The following is a 26722-nucleotide window of genomic DNA, read 5'->3' as shown; positions in this document are numbered from 1 at the left end:
AATGGTGATGGTAAATAGTAGCAATAACAATAGTAGCAGCATTGTGACAGTCATATTAGTAATGTCACCTCTTCTTGAGAGTAACTCTAGAAATGTAAGCTAGGCTGCTTTTTCACCACCCCTTTTTTCTCCAAGTACTTAAAAGACGTGTGTGAATAACTCATCACTAGCTTTAATATGGAAATACAAGATATCTCCTCTTGGTTTCTGAGTCCAATGTCTTCATGCAACAGGAAATGCAGGTGAAGTCATACCAGAAACTCCTCAAGAAGAAAGTTCCTCATCAAAAGATCAAGTTCCACCTGAAAATCAATTAGAGTTTCTTGACTTCAGTGGCCCTACTGGAAAAAAACACTCAAAATTCTGTTCAATTGGTTGGAAACCATCTTCCAAATGCCAATCTAAGTTTTTCATGGCTTATTTCTAGCATAACAGTATATTTGCTTTTTTTTTTTTTTCCTAGCTCTGTGATTTAGCATAGTTATCCCAAGCTGATATTTATTCATTGCTTGACAAAATGTATGGTACAGCAACTGAATGGCAAGAAAATGGCACTACTCTGTCTAGTATCCCTTCCTCCCCAACTTTGGTAGGGTGAACACTTGGAAATGACTGAGCTCTGTATTTCATTACTCAAGTCAATCACTAAGAAGGATTAGGAAGACATCTCTGTTACAGCGAGATCATCCCATGAACTATTTACATTGTGGATGCTTTGTTCCTTCCTCTGGCCACTGCTGAAGAAAACTGCAGCTAATACAAAGTCTCAGTAGAGCAACTCAATTCTTACTGAAGTTATTTGGCATGGCCTATCTAAGCATATATGTGGACAAGTACAAAATACATAGACATCACTTTTTGAAAGCTGTAATTTCCCAAAAGGGCCTATTAAGGTAGAAACATGCTGCAGAATTGCTATTAAAAATTAATTTACAGTCATTTTTTAAACACCTAATCTCCTCACTACCCTGTGTGTAACACTTCTTCAAACGGCTACACACGGTCTCATTTAGTGAATATACAGGGATGAGGTCTGCATTATGTTTGCTAAGAGAACTAGGATTTCAATTCCATCTGCTGCTGGGTGTGTTTGATTTGTATATTAATTATGCCTGTTTGTAGCTGTAAATTTGCTCCAGATTAGTAGCTGATTGGCTCAGCACATGGGTTCATTACACTGTGTGGCTCACTTGCACTTTTATAGTTTCAAATGATTCCAAATTTTTAAACTGCTTTTAATACCTCTCTTTTTCAGTGTAAGCTTTCAACCCTGTCTTATTCAGACTATTTTTTTCCCCATAAGAGAAAACACGTTCCTTTTATTCTTCTCTTTGCAGACCCTTTTGGCTGGTGTAACGTCAGCTTTGTCCATGGTGCTTCTCTAAAATATAAGATGAAGTTGCTTCTTCTCCCAGTTTTACAGGCAAATTCAGCATTTGCTATTTGGAATGACTTAAACTAATGTGTTTAGGAATTACACAAGTTCTCAGCAGGGTGCAGATAGATACCCGTTATTGTGTGAACTTTACATCTTTGTCACGTCGAAACAAAACTCTCCCACATATGGAACACGTTTGCTCTTGATCACTGAGGTTTCTCCCCGCTTTTCAAAATGTCCAAAAGTCCTGAGCTGTTACCTTTGTAGTCAAGACCTGTGAGATATGCCTGGAAATGCAGCACATCTTGAAATGAGCTACGTAAAAATCACTTTTGTTGAAGCCGCTCCCATTTGTGTCTGAGTGCACGAATGTTTGTGTACCCTTACAAAATCAATGTCAAAGAGGTTAAGCTGATTTCTCTCATCTTTTAGGAAAAGAATCGCTTTGAGAAGAAAAACTGTATGCCAAGTTTCTGCCTGAAGCCAATTTTTACGATCAAATTAAAAACCTTTGAGACTAAGAGTTTATAATGGAAATACTAACACAGCTTTAACCATGGCAGCACTAGCAGGCACTGCAATAACATTAGGAAAGTTCTCCCTGCCCACAGTCTAAACTAAATAAAAAAGATGCCATTTTCGAACATACACCCCAGGCTAGTAAATAACAATGATTTAATGTACTTGCCCTGCGGTAATATAGTAGCACTGCAAACCTCTGAGCTAATTTTTTTTTCTTTCTTTTTTTTTTTTTTCTTTTTAAACATATATGCCCCATAGGGAAAGGATTGCAATTTAGCTCTTATTTGTGGATATATTGCTTTCATTTTGACAATTCTTGAAAGCCTTCCTGCTGCCACACGCTACCGTATGCGAGCGCCCAACTGAATAAAGACCCACCAGGCTTTTTCAGGAGTTTATTCACAGGTTTGGCTTCGCTTATTGTAGTATGCACCACATTTAAATTGGATGAGGGCTACTGTAAAGCAATAACATTCTCAATGACTGGAATCTCACTTTCCCCTCTAACAGTCTGAAGCAAATTAATGTATTGGTTTTTCATTAACAAGTAAACAGTTTCTGCTACAATGTCAAGGAAAAAAAGAATGTGTTCATTAATATGAACAATCTTCATCTACAAAGATGATTTACACAATGAATGTCATGAGATAGCTTCTCCCTAACTAGTACACTAGCAAACTGAAAATCTGATTCTTAGGACTTTCATAAAATTACAATATGGTTTGTTAACCAAAAAGAAAGACAGTCTCAGTCACCTATGCCACCATTGTAAGCTCTATAGTAAGTACTTAGAAAAAAGAGAGATTTCTGGAATCACTTGTGGAATTAATCAAATTGATAACTACAGACTTACACTTCATCAATGATACATATTATTCCTGTGATAAGTTAAGCTAAAAATAAGATTAATTTGGTTATAGAAATTCCTTAAACAACAACACTTAAATTATTTCAAACTTGAAATTTGTCGAGAATTTTCTGAAAAATCAGCAAACACTGGCTAAAAAAGCAAAGCAGTTTGGATACACCAATTTAATCAGCATGCCTAGTGCTTTTCTGTTAACCCTCTGAGTAGAACCATTGGATTCTGGATTTTTTGTATATTAATGCTAAGAAAATTTTAACTTACAGAAATATTAATTTATATGTCATGACTTAATAAATCATGTTCTAAATATATTTGGGCTAGTCACCTCATCTACTGATTTATCCATCCTAGAATCTTAATTATCCACTAGAGAAGCCAGTCACTATAGACTATAAGGCAAGTTTAGATCAGTGCCCTAGAGTAGGTGGATACATCTAGATGAGACAACTCTCAGCTCAGTGCCCTTTAACTAATCTTGTGCTATCACCTATCGGAACTATGTTTTCACATAGAAGTTTGCTTACTGCTTGTAAGCTCACTAGAATATTGCACTTAGGTTAGATTCCACGTTATCCCCACTTGTATTTAATTGAGAGGAATTAAGCTGGAAGTGACCCTGTTGCACTTTCCTGTTAATGCCAAGATCAGACTGACAGGCATCTCCAGAGATCAAATATTAGATGACCTGAATCAACCTTCAGAAATGCTTCTTTCCACCTCCTTGGTGACAGACAGTACCTACCATGACTGCCATCTATCTCAGCTGACTACACTGGCTGGTGGGAAGAAGCTGGTCTTGAGCATGCAATAAGCATAAAAAAAAAAAAAAAAAAAAAAAAAATAGTTGTCATGTTTTGCACAAATATGAATCAATGATTCAAAAGGGAAATAAAGAAAGAAGTCCGGAGGACTGGTATGTATTACAGTAAAATGACCACAGCTTGCTATGTGCTCTCCCAGATTATCACATTAGAAATAGACTGTTATCTTTGATTTCTTTTTCTCACTGGTGTTTCAAATATTTTTAGGGCCACATATTCTGTCTTCACTTACCCCTAGGAATTCAGAGGTTAGACAAAAAAAAGTGCAGTTTCTGCCAAACAAGCCTGAACCATTATTATTTCCATGAAACCATACAAATATGTATGGTTATATTTAAAAATACACACGGATATACAGCTATTTTAAAAATCATAATTGGGAACTCTTTTAAAACAGCTTGAATATTCAGATACCTTTCCATGAAGAAAAGAAGCTATCAGCAATTTGAAACTCAGTCTCTCACAGATCTAAAAATAACTTTAAAAATATTTTTATAGTTATGTTCATAAAATATGAACCAAAGATCAGAAACATATAAGATGTTGGGGATAAGTGGGGATATCAAGATCCAGGATTATTTTAACAAACATTTTAAGTGGTACAAGATGGTGCAAGATGAAGAAGCCAAACATCTTATTTTAATGATAACCCTGTATTCCAAAGCAAAGTAAAGTTGAGAAGAAAATCCAAGATGTTTTTTTTTTAAATATTTCTCATGCATACGGTGAAGTGTATTTTCATATTTGTATTTTTCTCCTGACTTCCCTCTCTAAGAAGAATGGCCTTTGCTTTAAGATTGCCAAATTTTCCCAATACTCAAGAAGCATATGGTATTAATAGACACTTTTTTTATCACCAAATGTATGTCTTGCATTTACATGGCTGAGTTGTATCTCTTCTAAAGGGAAGGCTGTGATATAATGCAGGAAGGGCAATGCCGGAAAAATGTTCCAGATCCTGATCTACTGAAAACTTCATGGCAAGGGAGGCTTTACGTTGGCTGAGGGCTTTATCCTATGGAAAAATAATTCCTGTCCTATCCAGATGTTATCAAATGACAAACATTAACATCACAATGTTAGTGGCTGTGCCCTGTCTACGTGCAGTCTTCTCTCTACAATGACTCTAGGGTTGGATGGCATGGACAAAGATCTGGCAGAGACACATCCCTTTCCCAAAACCTAAAATCTGAGAACTTTTTTATGGCAGTTCCTTTATGCCTTAACCTCTTGCCTCCGTGTACTTCTCCAACAAGACACATATTTGCTTCATTTGGGTTAAGATGTTGTCAGTTTCCATACATGGAGCCCATTTCCAGACATCTGCCCATGGAGAATTGAGTATCCTCATGACTTAGGGTGAGATTCATTCTACTAAACTCATAACCTGAAGTTTGTCATCTGATCTAAGCTTCCGCCAGAAGTTCCTTTCACAGTCAACAGTGAGAGCAAAACGTGAATCAAAGCATGAGCCCTGCCTAAAATGTGCGGCTATGACAGGCGAGACGAATCAAACCTGGAAATGCTCATCTCTCTGTATCACCAAGAAGTCTGGAGATCTAGTTTTGACTAATGTCTTACTTCTAGATTATTAACATTGGAAGAATTGAAAAGTATGCTGTACACAATACTTGTACCACTTGTGTGAATATTTACAAGATGAAATTCCTGTATTTAAAATCTTCAGAGCTTTTAATATAGGAATTTTCTTCAGTCAGTCAATGAAAGATGCATGTTAAAGGATGGAGAAACAAAAGAATCTCAGTTTCTTGAAATATGGGTCAACTGATACTTCCAAACAGAAATGCAAAAGAGCATTACACTAGCTCCAACAAGCTGCAGGTTCACACTCTCTGCTACAGCTGCTCATAGGCATAGTGCCATGAGCAAACACAACTCTAAATGGAAACAACATTGCGGGCCACTTGTCCTGTTCTTCCAAAATTTATTTATACTTATCAGCAAAATCAGAAAAGTCTGTGTATCTTTTTCAGCAAGATGTTGATCTTTCTAGATGTGTGATATGAAAGAAAAAGAGAGAGAGAGAGAGAGAGAGAGAGAGAGAGACAGAGAGAGAGAGAGAGAGAAAGAAAGAAAGAGAAAGAAAGAAAGAAAAAAAAGAAAGAAAGAAAGAAAGAAAGAAAGAAAGAAAGAAAGAAAGAAAGAAAGAAAGAAAGAAAGAAAGAAAGAAAGAAAGAAAGAAAGAAAGAAAGAAAGAAAGGAGAGAAACCACTTTTTTGTGATTTTAAAAACATCATGAGAAAAATTTAACTTTAGACAAGAAAACTTACATTTTATATGACCAGTAAGAGAAAATATAAATTTAATATTTTTTAATTTTATTTTAGAAGAGAATCTTGGAAGTTGTCCTTCTTTTTGAAGTGATATTCTGAGTGATTATATAATAATTTTTCTTTCAAATTCTCACATTTTAAGCAAAACTCTACAAAGCATAATATTTCTGTAGTAGCCAACTTTAGGATAGTGGTTAAATAAAATGCTATAATGCTGTTTTGAGCTTTTAACAAACCAGAAATATGTATACTCTGTGTAAATGTCAATTTTATTAAATATTACAAATAGAAGTGGCAAATCATTTTTGGTTCCATTCTTAGACAAAACTTTTGCCAATTCAGTTTAGGTTGTACATGTATATTTAATAACTTGTCTTTTCCCCGATTTATAAGTACTCCAGCTATTTAAAGGTAATTCTCATCAATGTTATTTTTTATAAAAGACTCTCCCGGAATAACCAGGTCATGCTGAGAGGATGCCTGTACATTTCTGAATGTAAGGCAAGAGAACTAGAAACTTCTCAACTAGATCATTTCATGCCATTACATGACAGAATGTGTCCTCAAGCCATTTCCCAAGATTCTACATTGTCATTAGCAGCAAACGATATGGAAGCAACCTTTTGTGGCCATCATCATGTCATCTTCTATAAACTGTGAGGCTGCCCTAAAACGAATTTCCCATTTAGCCTGCACAGTATCCTCCAACAGTCACTCACTGTGAAAGCACAATGCAGGTTTAGAACCAACTGCTGTAGAACATACCGTTTAATTTTATTTTCATTTTTAAAGCCTATATTTGTAACCCCTAAGCAATAGTGTGTTTGATATAATTTTGGCCAGAAAAAGCCATGGGACTTTAGGGTGCTATAAAAGATATGTGCGTATAAAAGCAAAAAAGCCAGAATAAAGCCCTAATGTGGGTTGTCAAGATTTAAGTTGATCGTTTACTCAGAGGGTTAACATGTGCTAAAATTACATACTGCAGTTCCTAGCTTCACTGATGAAAACATTCACTGCTTCTATCTTTAAATAAAAAAGCAAAATAGCCTTAACCCTTTGAGTATCGTATTAGCAGCAAGTTGCAATCTAAACAAAGAACAAATACTTCAACCAATTAGGAAATTATTCTTACAAAGATTCTGTGAGCACCCTTTTGTGTTCCACCATCCCAGTGCTTACTGCTGGATACATCAGCTGTAATCACTTCACACGGGTCTGAAGGATTTTCAGGGTCTCAAAGGGTTAAAGCCAAGACTTTTGAGTAGAAGTGTTTTATTAAAAGGGTGAGTTAGGTGAGCGAACAGTCTCGGATGAACTTGGTGAATAGTCTTCCGATTCGGAGTTGTGTTCAGGTGGAGCTTGCTGTGCCTTATAACGTCCCCTCACATCCTGGTTGCGTCTTCGTCGGAAAACCTGCCTCTCCTTATCAAGAGCGGTGGTCTGGCAGGGGCATAAAATAAGAATAAATGAAATTAGGCTGTGTGTGAAATGCAAAACTAATGAAAACCATGAGTTTTTATGTGGTCTGCAAATACCAGGGATAATAAATGTTCAAGCCAAATTAAACCTGTTCTGTCTCAGTCAGGTCTGAAAGGTTGAGCCCACAACATAGCTAAATGCTTTAAAAAGTGCATTTCCCAAACCTTAAGAGGTAGTGTGATATCGTCAAGCAGATACAATATCATATATATGGATGCCATATGTTCTACTTCTGGATGCTATTAATTTCATCCTTTAATAGATTTAAATTTCAAGCCAAATACCAACTGACCTTCCCCCCACCCTTCTCAAATTATAAATCTGTTTCTACAGGCAGGGCAGAGATGTACAATTGTCTTTGATTTGACCTAATGAAGGTGGATACACACTCACTCATGTTCAAGTCAGTGCAATCGGTTAACAAAGATGGATTGTGATGAAGTTGTCAGACAAGAGCGAAAAACAAACACCAAAGGGACCTAGCCCAACTCTCTGACACCTCCTCATGCCTCTCAATGGATGTTCTTAGGGAGAATGGTGAAGAGCTCTGAGCAAAGACCCATATAGCATGACCACCCTGTCTCCTCCTATTAACCCAGGTCTATCAAATTAAATACTCCACTAATTTTATCTGGGTCTATCTAGAGTATCTAGAAATGGAGAAAAATAACTTCTACTTGATGGGATTTATATTTTTATCAATTTCTGCCACTACTGAGAATGGAAGTCTTAGTAAGATGGCTGTGACTTCTTGCCATATCCTTCTAGCCATATCTGCTTTGTCTGGCACATTTACAAGGGAAAACTGCAATCCAGGTAGGAGCAGCACAAACCTGGCCAATGATTTCAAGTATGGGGTGAGGTTTTGCTCTTTTCTTGATTACAGACTATTAGACTGCAGTCCCTGAAATGGCTGTAAACTTGAAGTTCACTTGAACTAGAGTTCAACAGGATGGCCTTGATTCAGCAAGAGCACTTTGACACCTAGCTGACTGATTTCTGAAGCAGGGATGCCTTTTAAACCATGGCCTGTGATTTTTTTGGGGGCGAAAAATAAAACGAGAGAAAGTGGGTTGCTACTAAGATGACATACAAAATGCAAAAAATATCTGATCATGGCACTTGAGGCAAAGAAAAATTTGAGAACTAGTTTAGCTGCTACAACTGGTAAAATTTGTCCCTAGAATGAAAATCTCCATTTAAAAGAATGTAACCAAAAGGTTATTCCACTTCAAAGGTTTTATTGTTTTCACTTGAGATATAAATGACTGATTTCTCTGGAAAATTTACCAGTTATGTGTAAGCCTCATAGGAAAGCAGAGATGTATTTATAGCCATCATCTTTTTGAGAACAAAATGAAAACTGAATCCATCATACCCATACAGAAGAGAATTACAGCATTTCCTCTTCTAAAATAATGCGATCAGCATTCAATAATGCTGTAATAGAGACAGAAAGATGGACAAGAGTACAGAGCTACTACAGAAAATTGATTGAGTTAGGCTAAATTGTTGATCTATTATTTTTGTCTCTAGAACCTACATAGCACTGCTTTAAAGGGGTAAAATAATTAACAGAGTTAAGTTCACCCCTGTATGTTAAATAACTGCTACAAAGGCCAACACTTTTAATGTGCTGAGAATTTATTTATTTACTGCTAATCTTTCAGTTCTGAGCTCTAATTAGTATTTTCAATACATTCTGCATTTCTTAGCCTTGAACCAAATCAGTTTTTGATTATTTTTAATGTGAAACAGAAGAATACCTAGATCTTTTATACACAGTGAATAAACTGCATACAGTATGTAATTCTGTGTGAAAATTGAAAAGAATGGCTTACATTACCATTCTATAAAATACAGATTTCCATTTAAAAGATTTTTTATGCTTACAGGAAATAAGCATTTATTTTAAGTTTAAACCACATCACATCAGCCTGTGGTAACAGATACTCTCCTGAGAAAGTCAAACATTTCTAGTTGAATAAATAAAAATATGTGTATTAAAATAAAAACTTAATTTTAAAACCTGCTACATGAGAATGGTAAATGTATATGTAAAAACTGAAGGCTTTTAAAATCAGAAAAGTTACACAGAAGTGAATACTCTTGAATAAAACAGTCTTCTTGGAATTTAGACTAGGATATTGCTTTTTTTAAAAGAAAACAAAATTATTAAATTGCAAACTAGCTGGATAATTAAACATCAGGACATCATTTTAAGGCTGTCTTTAAAAAATGAACCCCAAGATACTGCTTCACAATATTTTGGGGGGAAGCATTGGGGGCTTTGTTTAAAAATACATAAAGACATTTTCTGCATCATTTATCAAAAATGTTAAGCAAGAGGTATTTAAAGCAAGAAGCATTTAAAAGACGTGTAGAGGTTGATGCTTAGGGACATGGTTTAGTGGTGGACTTGGCAGTGTGCTCAGTTAACAGTCAGAGTTGATGATCTTAAAGGACTTTTCCAACCAAAATGATTCTAAAAAAACCCCAACAACCTGATTGTCCTACCTATTACAACATCTTTTGCTGTAGTTCATAGGACTGAATATTTCTGGCTTGCTAACTCTTCAGAAACTTCCTAATATATTTTGAGACTATGTTTTTCTTTAATTGTTTTATCGTAAGTCTTCCTTGAATTTGATCTAACTGGTTTTTATAAAACAACGCTTGTAGACTCAGGGGCATTATTGTGGTTACTCTCCTGGGCTGAGAGACAATCAGAGCCTTTCTCACCCAAACAGCTTATCAAATAAATATTTAGAAAGTCACGGAGAGCCAAACAAAGGAATATTTACCTACTGAAAGCAAAACCACACAGACTGTATTCTAGCATTTAGTGTTTAACATGTCAGAACCACAAAATGGGGCAGTTCTGGCCACAGACAGAGCACTCACAAGCCCTACAGAACTTGCCAGACTGGGCTTATTCTGACCAATGTCATAATGGTTTATTTCACTTCTAGTGTCTATTATGCTGCCAGGCAGTGTGGCCACTCTACATTCTGCACAAATGCTAGTTTTCATTTAATGAGGTCACAGTTATTTTTTATCTCTAAAGAATTTCAAAATATGATAGACTAATGCTTTGGTACTCAAAGGAGATGGTAAGATATGTTTGAGTAATGACTGCATGTGTTTTCTAAGTGCAATTTTCACCTACTGTACCCTCTTGTGCATATTGGCATATTTTAAGAAATAATCTTTTTAATAATGATTACTGTTTCTGTAACAAAGGCCTCTTATATATATTGCTTTGGTTTAACAGATTTATTATTTCATCTACTATTTATCTGGGTGGTTAGCTGGTGCATGAACCAATCCATTATGGATTTCCAGGGCACTGCTATCTTAAGCTACTCTTTCAATAAATAATAAGAGGACCTGAAGTGCACTTATGCTTCACAGGGCTGCAAATCCCAGATTTTCATTATCACATTTTGACTTCTTTTTTTTTCCCAGCTCGAGGCGAGAGTGAGAACTTTGAGAATTATATGATAGTAATGGCAACTGAAATGCAAGGACAGCATTCTCATTTAAGATATGCAGCTGTCCTCTTACCAGCCATATGATGAAATGTAGAGCTTCTTATCCAGCAGCAGAGAAGTGGACTGCCTCTAATAGTTTGGTGCTGCTGGGTCTGAAGCACTTCATTATGCACTAATGTATTTTGCTTCAACATTTAGTAATCCTGACACCAGGTACCAAATGGTTAACCAGCCATTTTTGGAAATGCACTTAATTTGAAGCAATGGAGTATTATTTTAAGATCATTGTTTCTGTCACCTATATACTAAGGTGCAGTTAGCATTTTTCCAGGATTTTGCCACAGGGAGTGTCTTCTCTCTGATTTCGGTCTTGATGTTGCAGGACTCCTGAGCCATGCAAATTCTTTTTTCTTGGAAAACACTGAACTCTGTGTTTATGAACAGACAGTCAAAAACTACAACTGCTTTGATATATATATGTTGGAATTGCAGTTGGAAGCACCATATTTTAGCTGTGGGATGATATTTTCTGTCAGGTCAGTAATTATTGGATGGAAGTAACTACATTTTATGAATGTGAGCAGTGACTGTTTTTCTTTTCGCTTGTCTTAATTTACTGCTGGCCACCAAATATAGATATATATTAATTTCATTAATAAAAGAACATTATTGTGCATTTTGCCGCTTAGCCCATCCATTATTCATACCAGCCAGGAGACTGAACTGGGGATGCAGCTGTTCATGCATTAATGTAAGAAACCCTTCCCTTTACGTGCTTTCATTCTGCAGGAGCATATTTGCAATTCGCTTGCAATTTTCACGATGCTTCGTTTAGTGTGTGGAATTAAATGGAAATATGCATTGAAACACTGTGCTTTCTTTTCCATACCTGTATGTGAATGCACGTATTTAAATGTTCATACCTAGGCAATTTTATCCTATTTCCTTAAGCTTCTGGCTAGTGACCTCAAAACACTGAGACATGTAACAGCAGGTTTTCCTACTGTAAAAGTGTCCATTAAACAATGTTTATGGCACGAGCCAGGCAGCCCTTCAGTCTTACCTTATTCTATTTTTTTCCATGGGTTTCTCATGTTACATATATATATATATATAAAATTGTGTGTACATATATATATATATGCGATTGATTCATGATTCAAGACAGTTTTTGGTGAGTACTGCAAACTTAGCAATGCACCTCAGTCCAGGAGTGAAAGACACATGTTATTTGTAGCCCCTCAGGCACAAGCTATAACTAAGTTAAGTTACACGGTGATTTGGAGATGTGCAAATAACCACATCGAGGGAACAAACTAATCGAGTGGATTTGAACCTAGACCTCCAAATACCAAAGGCCAGTGCTTTTGCACACCATGTAACTTCTAGCATGGAATTAAGGTAAAACAAAACTAAAAAAGAAAGAAAACCAAATCAATTTGATGTATGCTTTTTACCTTATTGGTGAGTGAATGCAAAGACAAGTATTCTACACATATAAATGCTGAATTCATATTGCCGTATTTAAGTTTGTGTTTACTCTTTGACATCCCCCCTTTTTAGAGACACGATTCCTCAGCTGGTTTAAATTACACGTGGAAGAGACTTAGTGCCAAACTGTTTGCATGGGTGAATTTTATTTATAGTTTGCAAATCAGATGTGGTTTTCTTAGTCAAAGAGCAGGAGAAGAGATTTTAAATGAGTTTAGATGTTTGCCTGTTCAGTTTACAGAAGGTTTTATGGCATTAGAAATGGCACTTACAAGTCTGATTCCCAACTCCTTCGCCCATCATCAAGACATCTGACCATCTGATCATAACTTTTGACTTGAAAGTGTAGTGTATCCATTTGGGAAAAGTGTAAGTAATTTGACAGATGCAAAGTAATGGAATTAGGAACCAAGCACAGAGGATGGAACTATGGGTTTTCAGATGAGCTATTCACATACTTTTTTAACTGTGACAGTGAAAATGGTATTTTTAAAATCCAGTATTTTATTAATTAAGTATTGACTAGATTGATGATTTCTTTCAGCATCCAACGTACACTTAACTACTTGTTATTGTCATTACATAGATAAGATCATTAATGACTTTCCCATACATTTCCTGAGCTTTATTTTTTTCCATTAGCATTTATATAGTGCCTGTGGATATATGAAAATAACACACACTGATATTTTATACTAGTCTTATGCATAATACTACATATACTAATATTTTCTACTAATATTTTACATAGATACACTCACTCTGGTGCTCAGCCCAGAAAAGGCAGAAAATACAGGCCACTCTCTCAGTAGCAGATTAAAATAATGTGAAGATTCAGACATAAACCAGAACCAGGAGGGAAATTCAGGGTCAAAGAAAACACTAGTAAGTTGTGCAAAGTATTGTCTTCAAAATGCTCTGCCACTAGGAGGAACAGGTAACACAGCTGAAGAAGCTGTGGACCAGACAGTGCGACGCTTGGGGCTAAAGCAAAGGGTTGAAATACTGCATCATTCTTGATATTCTGGCTCAGTTACAAGAAGGCCAAAAGACTTGAGACACACAAGCTGTTAAAAGCCTCAGTTGAGTACATCTTGAAGAAAAGTTCCTTATAAGAAAGGAAATCTATCAGTTATGATATTTCTGAAGGACAATGCAGGTGCCATGTGCATTTTTTGTGGTCACTGTTGCTAAATTCCAGTAAAAGGAAAATGCTAAAAGATGAATGCATTGGATTTAACTCTTTCACAAAGAGATCAGATAATTGGCTGATTTTGGAGGAAAATAAAAACAGAAAACTGAAACATAGTACCTCTGCTCAGAGATGGGTGATCTCTGCTGTCTTTGATTCAAGTTGACATTGGCAATTTGGGGTGAATGAAGATATGGCTGCACGATGGGCTTTATCCAGCTGCACCCAGGCTGGCTTTTCTGGCTGTCAACAACAGTAATTTTCACTAGCCTTTTGCGTCAGTGCAAGACTGGAACCTCCAGATCTCATTCATTGCTGATACTGCTTTGGCCTTTTCTGCACTTCTGATTTCAGGGCTGATGTCCTGACAGCACTAGGTGGGTTGCTTTTAAAACTTTTATCAATCTGGAGTCCAAATTATTTTTACTGATTTGGCCGCTGTCTTTTTTCTGGCCCTCATATTCAAAGAACACCATAAGATTTTCCAAGCATTATATCTCATACCTCCTACAGCAACTCTTACTGTACGTAAGGTTTATTGTATTTTAGTACCTCAAAAAAGTCATGTCACTTTGCATGTGGTATCATACTGAAAGGATATAAAGCAAGATGCAGAATGAGTATTCAAAAAAAATAGGACTTTGAGGCACTTTGAATAGGTAAGTCTTCTGGGCTGAGAAAGGAAAAAGTTTTCTGGTGGATCGAAGGAGGAAATAGTGCCATTTGAAAATATGTTTTAGAGGACTCTTAGAAGCTAGGAATAAAAATGATCAAAGGAGTAGAGAAGAAATTAATATTTTAACACTAACAAAGGGAGCATTACATTTTCCTTGGGACTTGCTTTAATTTTTCTCTGTACTTGTGAATTCAGCTTAATTTTCATGGGCCTATGATAAATTGACTTTTTTATAGATGGGAATTGATGAATCTTTTCCTGTGCTTTGCATTTTCACTTACAGTTACTACTAAAAACTAAACACTTGCTAAATCGAAATGATTTTATTTAGACTAAAATGGTGGCCGCTACAGCAGTTGCTTGTTTCCCGAAGATGAAAAAGGAGCAAACACAGGGCACTGCTTGTTCAGAGGAACCTCCTGTTAGAGCATTTCCTAATTAAGCGTCTATACTAGAGTCCTGCTCCCCCAATTTGCCTTTCCACACTAGGTGCCCTGTTTAGAAAGCACTAATTATAAACATTGTTGTTACTGCCCCCAGCTGGAAAACAGAGCAGTTTATATATGAATAAGAGAGATTATCGCCCATCTGCTCCAGCCCATTATTCAGGTTTATGTCATTTTGTATGCTGATGGCAGCCATTACTAGTGCTTTAGTCAAATGGCCTTTCTTCTTTCCCTCTCTCTTTCTCTCTCTCTTTCTCTTTTTTTTTAATATAGCTTTTATTTATTTACCAAGTTGCAGAATTAGACTCTTCCCCCCTAACTTCCCAAAATGCATAGGGTTTGTTTCCATATCTGTGCTATGCAGTTAAACTGAGTCAAGGCCAATCTGAGAGGAGATACTTGCTTTTATCACAGGCTTCTATTCCTGGTGGTCTGCTCCCCCTGAAGCTGGGATTTTAAAAGATCCATTAACTGCGTATAGCAAATGAAAAGACAGATTTCCTCTTATTTTTTTGGTGTAAAATAAAAATGGTAAATCAGAGAAAGAGTCTAAGCTGATCATGGGCAGCAAGTAAACTCGAGGAAGATAAATAAAGCTCGTATGCGCTTTCCTTCGTTTTACACTATTTAATGAAGTCCTGCCTAACATAAAATGCCATTTTTCCTTGTAAGTGGAAAAGAAAAATTCCTCTAAGTCTATGAAACTCAGACCTAACTAAAACTGGGCACTCAGGCCCCATTCTCTCCTTCTTCAAAACTCCAAAGCACAGATGCTTCGCTGCCACCTTGGAGCCAGCTGTGTTGCACAGCTGGAACCTGCAAAGCAAGGTGCCAAGAGAGGAGACAGGCCAAGCAGGTTGTCTGTGTCCTCACAGGTCACGGTGGGTTTATAGCCATCAACACAAGTGTGACAGGCTGGAATTACAGATATTCCTGCACACTTGAGCATTTGCAGTGAGTGTTTCTCAATTCTTGCTAGCCAGTGTTCAGCTGATGGATGGAACTACTTCTCTACCTTTTGCCTAAAAAGTAGAATTTTAATATTTTTTTAATTATTTTTTTTTCCCCAGAACATCCATATCAGAATTTACTTAATCCTCAGTGTCCCCTCAGATAACTGTTATGTTTTATGGCAACTGAGCCATGCACTCAGCAAAATGATTCAGGCTGGGAATTTCACTGTACTGGAAACACTGGCAGTGACCATCTCTGCCATTTTGCTAATTTGCTAGGTTTTCCCAAATAGCTCATGGACAAGTTTTTAAAGATTTCAATCACTGCACTGTTAGGTTTAGCAAGAAACTTGTAAAAATTTCCCCAGGAAGCAAAACGCAGTCTTGTGAGTAGTAAGAAGGAAAAAAGCCAGCAAATAACCACTTGATGGAAATTCCAGGGCTTTGGATTAATTGAGGAGGTGCACAGGCCTCCTGTGGGCTATCAGACCTGGATCCCTCCTCACCCCTACTCCAGAATAACCCCATTCCACCCAGAATCCCATTTAATCATACAGCTTACGGCAGCTAACAACAACCCTGACACAGTTACACAATGAAGAAAAATATATTCAAAAGACTCATGCAATATTTAAAAAAATCAAATCAAAATAAAGAGGTATCAGAAGGGTTTTAAAAAGAAAAGAGAAAGAATACATTGTTAGAAACACAAGCTTACCAGCACATACAATGCATTGTATTTCATTGAACTTGGGAGAGTTTCTACATACCGCGTTATGTAAATGCATTGTTCAATCTAAGGTAAGGATTGTGTTTAGTGGGTTTAAAATGACAGTATATAGCTCCACATCTCGCATGGAAAAAGGAAAATATATGCTGAGAGCCTGTTGCTGCTCCACGTGTTTCAAAACAGGAGCGCAGGGGAAGCAGATGCCTTAACAAGCAATAGGGAGGGGGCGGGTGCGTACTTCAGCATATCTAGTAGATTTTCTATATACACTGTCCTTTTAACTATAGGGGAAATTGAAACTGAGCATGTGCGATGAAGAGAAAGCTGGCAATGTGGGTGTGAGGGATGGGTGAAGAAAGGGAATGAGGGGGTGTGGCATCTCAATCAAGATTAAAACGAAACTGATAAAGCAGCATATGGACTGGATAACAAATCAAAAAGCATGTTTATCCACTGAAGGAACTGGTTAATGGAGACTGCCAGCACGTTGCCATGGAAACACTGACTGTTGGTGCTGCACCATCTCATACCTTATCCAATACATTCCTGGTTGTTGGTAGTAGTCCAAAGACCCTGATCTCTTGATGGTAAACCCGTGGTCCAGCTGAGCAGAGAGAAACGGGGCAACTCAGTGGATCGACATTAGGCTAAAGAATTCAGACTCCAGAGCAAGCTGTTCCTTATTTAGTGCATAATTACTGTTTTCACTTTCAGATGGCACTTATCTAACATCCTAAAGCTATGTCCCAGAGACGAAAATGAGAAAGAAAAAAAAGTAAAGAAATAAGAGAAAAAGATACTAACTCTAGATTCGATCTTGCTAAATTAGAAGCCATTTTATTCAAACTAAAATGGAGTTTGTGAAATAGGTTACTTAATGCATAATGAATTCATTTAAAAGTCTGACAAATATCTTGTTACCTCCAATGACAGAAGTGCCCTTTTAAGTTGCACATACCAGTAATGGAAAATTATCTTTTGCAATTAAACTGAGAGGTTAAATGTTTTTTTTTTGTTGTTTTTTTTTGTTGTTTTTTTTTTTTAAATGCAGTGCAACCATCACAAGGAGCAGGCTAGACAGACTACACAAGGCTTAAATTAGACTGCTTCATAATCATGGAATGTGTAAAGATGAAAAGAATCAGGTTTTGATACCCCATCAATCATGGTAATTCATTCCTAAAAATGTGTTAACCTTGCAGAGTAGGACTTCTCAGAGCCATGAATAACATTGTTTATCATTTCAGCTTACACCTCATGCTCAAAAAGATAACAGTACAAAACTATTCCATTTAAAATTGCACCAATTAAAGTAAAAATGGAAATGAACTTAACCTTGTGTCCAGGAAAGTGTGCTTATGATAATAATTAAAGATAATAGATGCTTTAAAGTTTATTTTGTCATTAGCAGAATCATGTGCATAGGAACAAAGAAATGTGTTGTTTTCACTAATCCTTCTGTGCTGCACTAACAGATGGTGGAGACATCATTGAGCTGAGCTAAAATTTTAGGCAAAAATATCTTGAGGGAGACATCCTGCCCACTTTAAAAATGTTAGTTGTGATTTTTCCCTATGAAGAGAAAAGGCCATTTTGTGCCTCAATAAGAGTGTGGTATATATTTCCAACACTGACGACAGATTCTAATTCTAAATTCAGAGCAGCAGTTCAACACATTTCTAGTTACCAACCACTTCAAGGGTAGGTGGGATCTAACGGCAAATTTAATTTTTTCTTGATTACTCCCCTGCAGGTGTAGAATTTAATAATTTATTCCATTTTGTTAAAACAATACCACTTTCATCTTATTTAGAATTATTTAAAGGATGTTTCCTGTTTAAAACCATGAGAACCTTGTACCTAAGAGTAAATTTTCTGTTGGCTTAACTACACTGGTCTACTATTGCCATCTACTGGCTTCCTTGTACGATGCACATAAAACACACAAAAGGGATGTTTTCCTAAAAAGCAGGTCAAAAACATTGCCCTAAAATCGAATAGCTAAAAGGTAATATTGAGAAAAACGAGAAAGTTGCTTCCTAACACGAGTTGAAACAATTTCGTAGGGGTGGAAATCCTGCTGTGAGAAACCTGACTGTGGACAATGACCCCAAAAAACATAGACAGTAGATGGGAAGGGACATTCAAGGCAGGGGTTCATCTTTAAGGTGAGCAAAACTCACAGACTGTACTTGGCCTCTCTTCCACACCACCCAAGGAAACCCACCTCTAAAAATGCCACTTGGAATTTATTATTTTATTTTTCAATGGGCAGAAGGCAGGGCAAGGACCCATCCGTTGCCTTCTCCCCTTGCTGGACGGCAGGCAGTAGCCAGTGCCAGTGTCCCCAGCCCAGCCAGAGGCAGAGAGCTGCACCAGCTTTCTGAGCAGCTTCTCTCTTTTACTATCCTATTTGATTCCTGTGAGTCTCCAGCTGGAGTTTACTCCCATTGCCAAGATGGAGACCTCACACAACCTTAACAGAGTGTCATCATTAGTCTTTTCCTCTGTCTCAACAATGGGAAAAACACAAGCACAAAAGTGACAACATACAGGCAAAGCTTTAACACTTCAGACAAGGACAAAAATGAAACAAGGCTCAGTTCATATACAGATTACAGCACACCTCTGGACCACAGAAGCTTTCTTATTTTGGCTGTTGGTAGCTTTAGCCACTGACACTAAAGCCCAGAGGGTACAGCCACAGGTATTGTTTTATGGCGGAAAAAAAAGAACTGAAGAAAAAAAAATCTGTCCACAAATTTTAAAAAGACTATTTCCTAAAAATCTGGTTTTATATTTTTACTGTGGTATCTTTTCTAAAAAATATCATAGAACTACAAAATATTGTTCCTGTTGGAAAGCTGTATGAGAAATCTGATCCTGCAAATATTTTGGCGCATGCTTAACAGTAGCTGGCTTTTCTGACATAGACCAGAGGGCACTAGTGCAGACCCTGTGTTGTGCAGAGACATGTAGCCAATGCCTCTGAGAAGAGTTTAAGAACAGAGCAAGGAAGGTCATCTTCTACCTACTTTCCCATCAGCAAGCAGTGTTTTTTAGGGACCTATTAATTATCTAGCTTTTAAAATTAATTCTCTAGTTTTAAAAGCCAGCTCTCCAATTAGAGTTTTCCTGGCAGAGTGGTGTTGATTTAAGAGAATTTTTTTTCCCAATGACATAGTTATGCTGGCAGAACTTTTAAAGATATGTTAGTGTATCAACAGAAAAGTCTCTTTGCCCGTATAGTTTCTTTGAGGAATCACCTTCTACCACACCAGCAAAGAAATTACTTTGCCAGGCCTGAACAACATGTTCATTATGGCAGTTTGTCCAAACTGACAAATCCTTTCAAATGAGGACAAACTGCAAGTCTGGACACATGCATGAGAACTTGTAGGATGTCTCTGTCCTGAACAGTCAGGGTCAACTTTCACTGAGGGTTACTACCTCAGCAAAGCAGATGTAAGTCAATACAATGTATTTGGACATCGCTGAAGGAAGCCATAGCTACAGTTGATGTATGTAAAATGCACATGGCTTCAAACTTCCTCCCGGTCAAGATGACCGAAACACCATCTTTGGGAATTTAGTTTTCAAATTACAGTTTTAATTGGTGCATATGATAAATACTGCTTGAGATCTCTGAGGTGTCTTACTTTTTCCCATCGAAGAAAACAGGCATATAATATCATACCAGTGTGAGAACAAATTAAGAACTAAATACCACGAATCAGCTATCTGTCTATATAAAAATAGAGTTGTAAAACTCAAAATAATGCAAATATTTATATTTTATACTATTAAGTAAGCTATATAAATATAAGCACATATTAACACATTTTCACACTCACACAGACACACATCTTATATGATATATAGAAAGCATCTCTATATATTATATACACAAGCACTCTCTCAAAAAGTTACAGTAAACATATAGGCAGGCACAATAAAACAATATTTTTGTAGAAAATATACTTAGTGCACATCTTTAGTGCTGACAATATATTATTTGAAAATTCTAAATGTAGAGCAAGCTTCATTAGTAAGATTTCCTTCTATGGTATTTGAAATTACACAGTTAAAGGAAGATTCCCAAGCATTAAATTCTGATGACATGCATGTCAAATGTATATTATATATACTTTCAAATGCAGAAACAACAGTTAAAGGCTTTGTTGTTTTGCTTTTGGCTTTATTCTACTAATTATATCAGTTTTGTAGAAAACCCAAGCAATTTATTATTAAAATCTAAATTATCTAACTTTCTGAAACATTACCGAAACACTAAAGTGGCTTATACTTCCCCATCTCTTCTAAGATTTTAGAAAAGAATTTACACAAGCTAATCAAGCAACTTTATGAATTCTGTAAAAATAGTCTAAATGTTTTTATTTTACAGGCCAAGTTGTAGGATTAATCGTGCCAGAGTATGATGTTCACCCATAGAGAAGATCAATAATGTTAAATTTCCAAACACTAAAAAGTAAATAAAAGCCATTAAGAATATAGAACATATACTTTTTTCTTTTTCTTTTTTTAAAAATAATGTTCTGCAGTGGAAAGATTCACTACAGTGCCTTTTTCATTATTCAAGTGTCAAATTGCTGAAAACAATTTCTTGGCAGAGCAACTGGGGCAAAGGAAAAAAAAAGAGGAGGGTGGGGAAATTAAAAACATAAAGGAGGCGAGGGATGGATGAGGACAGAGGCATCATTTCTTGCTTTTATGCTTTGAAGTCATTAGCATGGAGGATCTGAGCAGTAATTCTCATGGACAAGCGTGCTGGCAGTCCATTCGAAAGGAACACGGTTTCATCTAGTCTATACAGAACATACCTGCATTTCAGATGAGCAATGGGTATGTGATGTTTTAGTTGTGGGAGAGTTGTTGCAGTATTATTGCTTAAAAATGAAAGAAAAAAAATGCTGACTGTGTTAGCTGATGACTGAGAAAATCTAGGAAAAGCATGAGGAACAACTTGCTTCCATGTTGAGGACGTTCAGGGTTGCAAAGAGTAAAGAAAAAATACGAGAGAAGCACAGCTTGAAATTTCAAGTACTTATACCAAGTAACTTTGAGAGAGTGTCCATTTTGCTGCACAAACAGTTCACACCTGTGAGCCAGATTGCATGTGCTGAGCTGAGTTTACTTCATGCTGATTTAACTCACCACTGGAGGGGCTGAGCTGAGAAACATGAAAGTGGAAACAGTACAAGAAAGTGTACATGTGCAGTCACGCCACCTGAAATTTATGGAAGCTGGGAATGAACACTGAGTAATCTGATATGGGAATGGTTATGTTTAACGTGTCACTTATTTTTAGTGACTATTTGGAGCGTTAACATTACCACAAGTAATAAAGAAAAGCTTACAAACACAGGCAGATGTATAAAAATGTAAAGGATGCGCATGTTGCTATTCAGTGGCATCAAGATGAATAATCTCATAAAACTCTGAATATATTCTGTGCACATGTATATATAGTACACGTGTTCATCTTTGGGAAAAAGAAAAATATAAATGTATGCAATGTATGCTACACTGAGGATGTCACTGAAACTTTGGTAAATCTTGGTCAGAAGTTCAGTCAAGCTTGGTTTCAGGAGCTTCGACACATCCTAACTTGGAATGCCTAGACTGGAATTGCAACATGACAGAAGGCAGCAAGGAACTCCATTAAGTCTTTACCCAACTAGGTCGTTCTGCCTAAAGGGAAGCAGCTTGCATGTGGCAGTACAATAAAATGCTGCTGCTCAGGTAAATTTGAAGTGGCTAGACTTGGATCAACTATGAAGGTAGCAGTGAGGCATCATAGCTCTCTTTGATGTCTTCAGAGGAGAGAAGCTCAGGCTGCCATACAGATTTTCTGTTACAATTTTGAACTTCCATTAATTGTAGAGTACTGTCCTTCTTCTACAACCCTTTGTGGCCCAAATCCATGTGATGATTCTGCTGCCACGTAAAATGTCATGATCCCAGAGTTTGAATTGTTGAATCTACATTGGAGCTAGGTCCACTGATCTTCTGGTAAAATGTAGAAATGTGAGTACTGTTACATCTCTTAGGGCTGTTAAATAACAATGTGACTCACAAGGAGAATCAATGGACAAGCTGTGCAGAATAGCAGTCTAACTACATTTATAACAATTAAATGCTCAAATTAGCTAAAGATTAACCCTCTCTGTTTTTTTGGTGGCATGTCTTAAACACACACTGTCTTGTGGACACATATTAAAGTGTTTCAGCTGTGTAATTCAGATGCTTACTGCTATGACAGAAACTCCAGCTGCTGTGCTGTTTGGTTTAGGGCCTGTGTTGAAATGCTTCTTTATCTTCCCAGCTACTGAGAGCTGATGCTCATTCTCTGGAAGGCCATCATCCTGTAGAAAAATAAAGCCAGATAAAACTTCAGAAAGAAAAGGCAAAAAAAAGGAATTGCAAGGTGATTTTGATAGGACTGATCAATATAGACAAGTTTACAATAAAGTTTGTAATGTAATACAGGTCAGTCACTGTCTCCATAAATGTATCTAAGGTATTATAAGAGGAACATCATATTTTGTCGGCAACCAGCCTCTCTCTTCTTCTTTAACTGACATCTTCCTCTCAAACTTTGGATCATGTTCATTAATAATAACTGTCAAATATCATCCGTCATACCGTGTCACAACTACCACCGACAACTTATTTTTAGGCCCCTTAATATTTCCAAGCTTGATAAACTAAGACCTGCTTATGAATCTGTTTACTCATCACATAATTTAAGTTCAATGACCTCAAAAGTGGCAAAGAACCTAAGAGATTACAGAAACCAGAAGCCCTGTTTTGGTAGGACACAGGAAAGGATCTCTAAAAGCCCTGTGAGATACTAATAAGGTCCCTTTCCTGTAAAGTTTACAAACTCAGGGACTAAGGGGTTGGTTGAATGTTCCAGCCATGGCTCAGGGAGGTAACCCAGGCATGATGGGAGCTGAGACATACCCTGGCTGAGACCCTTGAGATGGGTAAGAACAAGACCTCACCAATGCCAGGATGTATCATTGCATACATCTGCAGGCCAGGTTAGGCGTAGGCAGGTAAGAGTAGAGCTTGCTGTGGCCTTCCTCACAGACTATGACAGCACTGTACTAAAGCCATAGTTAAACATACACCTCTGCAAATCAAACCTCAGACTGACTGATAACAAGGGACTGTGATTCCTTTGCTCAGTGCCAAGGCACACAAGTCTGGGATGCTGTGGGGAAAAGGCAGACAGAGGAACACACAGTTACAGACTGCTTGGGAAAGCTGAGAAGGGCTGGACCTGGCTGTGGGTGGCCTCTTCTTCCTTGCCAAAAGACACGTGTTCTCAAGTTGAGGGAACCTGAGGTAAAAGCAGGCACACAACTACATGGCCAAGAAGTGGCAGACACATGTTCTGCTGTCACAAGCACCAAGCGAGCCAGCTGTGTGTGAGCTCCAGCCCAGAAGCCGTGCAGATGGGCTGAGAGGTGCCTCCTCTCATCTGGGATATCCCGCTTCCCAGAGCAAACCTGACTCTCTGCACCAAGGCGTGCAGGAAGCCTCAATGCTGAAGTGAAACCCTAGCAGAACAAAGGGAGTCTGCAGTTTTGCACTAGACAGCGATGTGAATTCAAGATCAAGAGAAAAAAGGAATTTTTTTAGAAATTGCAGATAAGGGCCTAAGGCCTAAGAAAACTGCAGAAAGCCAATAATCAGAGAGACTTCCCTGCTACCAGAATATGCAGGATTTCAGGCAACAGGATGCAGAATAGGTGGAACAGGCAACAAAATGCAGAATAGGCAGAATACGCAGGATATCAGGCCACTGGCTACCTGCAATGGTCACCCTAGGGTAGTAGTACCACATGGTATGTGTAGCTATCCACAGTTGACAAAGTTCATAGAAATCCACTTAAGCATCATTCTAGCAGAATACACGCAAGCAAGAGACAAAATCAAAACACAGAGAGATTACAGACACCTTTTTTTCTGGCTTTGCAGCAATTCTGAGTGCACTTAAAGAGTTACAGAGTTACTGCAGTAAATCATGAGTTCAGTGAGCATATGGAATTTTTAGGGAGGCTGGTTAGGGTTTGTTATTTATTTATCTTGGGGAGTTTGTGTTTAGAGATCCCTCACTCACCCCTTAACAAAATGTCTCAGCTGGCAAAACACGGTCAAGTGCACACAGCTGCAAAACACAAAACAAAACAATACAACCCAGTAGCTGGTTATCGTCTAGCACCAGGGAGTCTCGGCTCGGTGCTATATGGCCCCTAAAAATAACCTGCTTTCCGCTGACCTTGCCTTTCCCAGAAGAAAGCCAATCTGTGAAGTGAACTCTTCTTCACTTAAAGGAGGAAAAAAAAAAGGTAATTCTGTTGGCATTCTTGACATGAAAGTCTGCCAAACATTTGTGTCCTCTTGTCAAAAGACTAAATTATGGAGAAGACAATAGCTACCAAGACTGTGGTAATATTTTATTGGTGAAGCACCAAACCCACAGCTCCACTGGCAACGTGCCAGAGTCACACAGTTTGGACTCCAGCTTTTAGATGAAATATCTTCCAGCTCAATTTAAGAAGTAGAACAGCAATATATTAGAATTCCTCTATTATTAATAATTTTTCTTACTAGTATTGGTGCTACCTGATGCTCAGTAGTTATCATTATTTTTTAAAAATTATTATTCCAACATTCTTTATAAATGACTTAATATATATTAACTGGCTCCTGGAATCACTTCAGCCAGCAATAAAATAGATATATATTGAGAGTGAGAGATGACAGCTGTTTAACTACATAGAAAACAAGCTGCTCTGCAGTGTAAAATGGCGAGAAGTGAAATAAACCCCATCAGATTCACCAGAATCAGCAGGGTAAGTTGTAGAATTGGAGAACAGGCTAAATGTTGATGACAAGAATTTCATCAAGTTGCTGTAATGGCAAGGATGTCAGCCCCCAAAGAGCTTAACTGTTCCTTTCCCCTATTTTAATCCTTTGCTATAGGAACTACTTCTTGCAGTGTGTTAGGATAATGAAATTTTATTTCAGCTTTAGCAGTCAGGACAAGATCTTTTAAAATTAACTAGTGATTTTTGGTGCTCAACTCTGGGAACTTGAAAGGCTCATGAGCTTCTGAAAATTTTGACTGCCAATACTCTGAAATAAGAGCTTTCCTTAGCATATCTCAGAAGTTGAGCAGTCAAAATCCTTCAACAGTTTGAAGACTCTGGTCAAGAATTTGACTTTTCACCTGGACAATGCAAACTGTTTGGGATCTTAATACACGTATTTTTTTTTATCAGCCTCCACAACATATCTTTCATGGTCGTCTTGCAAGAAGTCAATAAAAAATTAAAAACAAACAAACAAAAGAGGCAAAGGTCTTGGCATCATTTGAGGAAGGAATTATCAAATTTACATTGTTGTCTATGGCAGGAGACATTGCCACTCTAAGACAAAGGAAGTTTTAAAAAGACAGAAGAAAGTTCAGGATTCACAGGCTCCTACTGCCCTGAAGCACTCAGATCCATTTCACAAGCCTGTTGCAAGTGCTTTACTTTTCAGGTCTAAAAGCATTGGATTAATAGATCGTTATATAAATAACAAGAGAAAATTAGAGCAAATAGAAGTTTGAATAAGGCTGGAAAATCTTTTGGACTGTTTCCTTTAAGGAAGGAATTTTTTTCTTTGGGCAGTGTCCTGAGGTATAAACAAAAGTAGTCCAGCTGCCAAATAAGAAATGTCTTTTTAATTTAGCTTCCTTACAAACACTCATTTTATTACTATTTACTGCTTGGTTATTCATTTCTTTTGCACACACATTTTCCAAGGCAGACATGGCTAAGGAAACATGTAAAAGCTCCCATTTCTCTAATTGTTTTTAGGTTGATGTGTGCCATCTTCTTCGTCCAGCCCCAACACCACATATTTTATTGATTATTTTAACAGAGAAGGATTTACAGAATGCAATCCACCCCTTTCAGCATTCACTGCTCACTGCTGTATCAGGAAATATGTACTTCTTAGACACCAAAGAGAGAGTAGGTTTGACCCATAACTTGTACAGTACAATTCGGTTATCAGTATCATCAGTACTTAAAATACCAGACCTCAAGCTTCCAGCCTCTTTTGTAACTCTTTGTTCCTTGCAAATAATTTGAGCAGGTAAAGGAAAGAGCTGGGGTCCCCGTAGGGGAAGTATAAAGTCATGGATTTGTTTCCAGGTCTAAGTGTACTGCATAGGAGAGACACATCCAAACAAACTAAATGGAGGGGGCAAGAACTGCTGCTGAATTGCATTTAGAATTCAAGATCTCCATCTGTGGCAGTGGCACATAGCCAACATCTTTTCAAGTTTTGT

General features: G+C 37.3%; 1 protein-coding gene across 3 annotated transcripts in view; it reads right to left on the bottom strand.

The window, feature by feature from the left end:
- Positions 1 to 6649: 6649 nt before the first annotated feature.
- Positions 6650 to 26722, bottom strand: part of DCLK1 (doublecortin-like kinase 1) — a 238820-nt gene continuing 218747 nt past the window's right edge. For 2 of the 3 annotated variants that reach the window (XM_009998337.1, XM_009998338.1), the window contains 2 exons: positions 22620 to 22733; positions 6650 to 7326 (listed from right to left, as the gene is read on the bottom strand). In XM_009998337.1, coding sequence (XP_009996639.1) covers positions 7162 to 7326; positions 22620 to 22733 — 279 coding nt within the window. In that variant the 3' untranslated portion in view covers positions 6650 to 7161. Of the gene's footprint in view, positions 7327 to 16877; positions 16952 to 22619; positions 22734 to 26722 lie in introns of all 3 variants that reach the window. The other variant, XM_009998339.1, reaches the window with a different exon arrangement.

This window comes from Chaetura pelagica, unplaced genomic scaffold, assembly GCF_000747805.2.
Source record: "Chaetura pelagica isolate M959 unplaced genomic scaffold, ChaPel_1.0 scaffold105, whole genome shotgun sequence".
In the NCBI taxonomy this organism is placed as follows: domain Eukaryota; kingdom Metazoa; phylum Chordata; class Aves; order Apodiformes; family Apodidae; genus Chaetura; species Chaetura pelagica.
The sequence above is the reverse complement of the archived record's forward strand: the minus strand, read 5'-3'. Positions and strand labels throughout refer to the sequence as shown.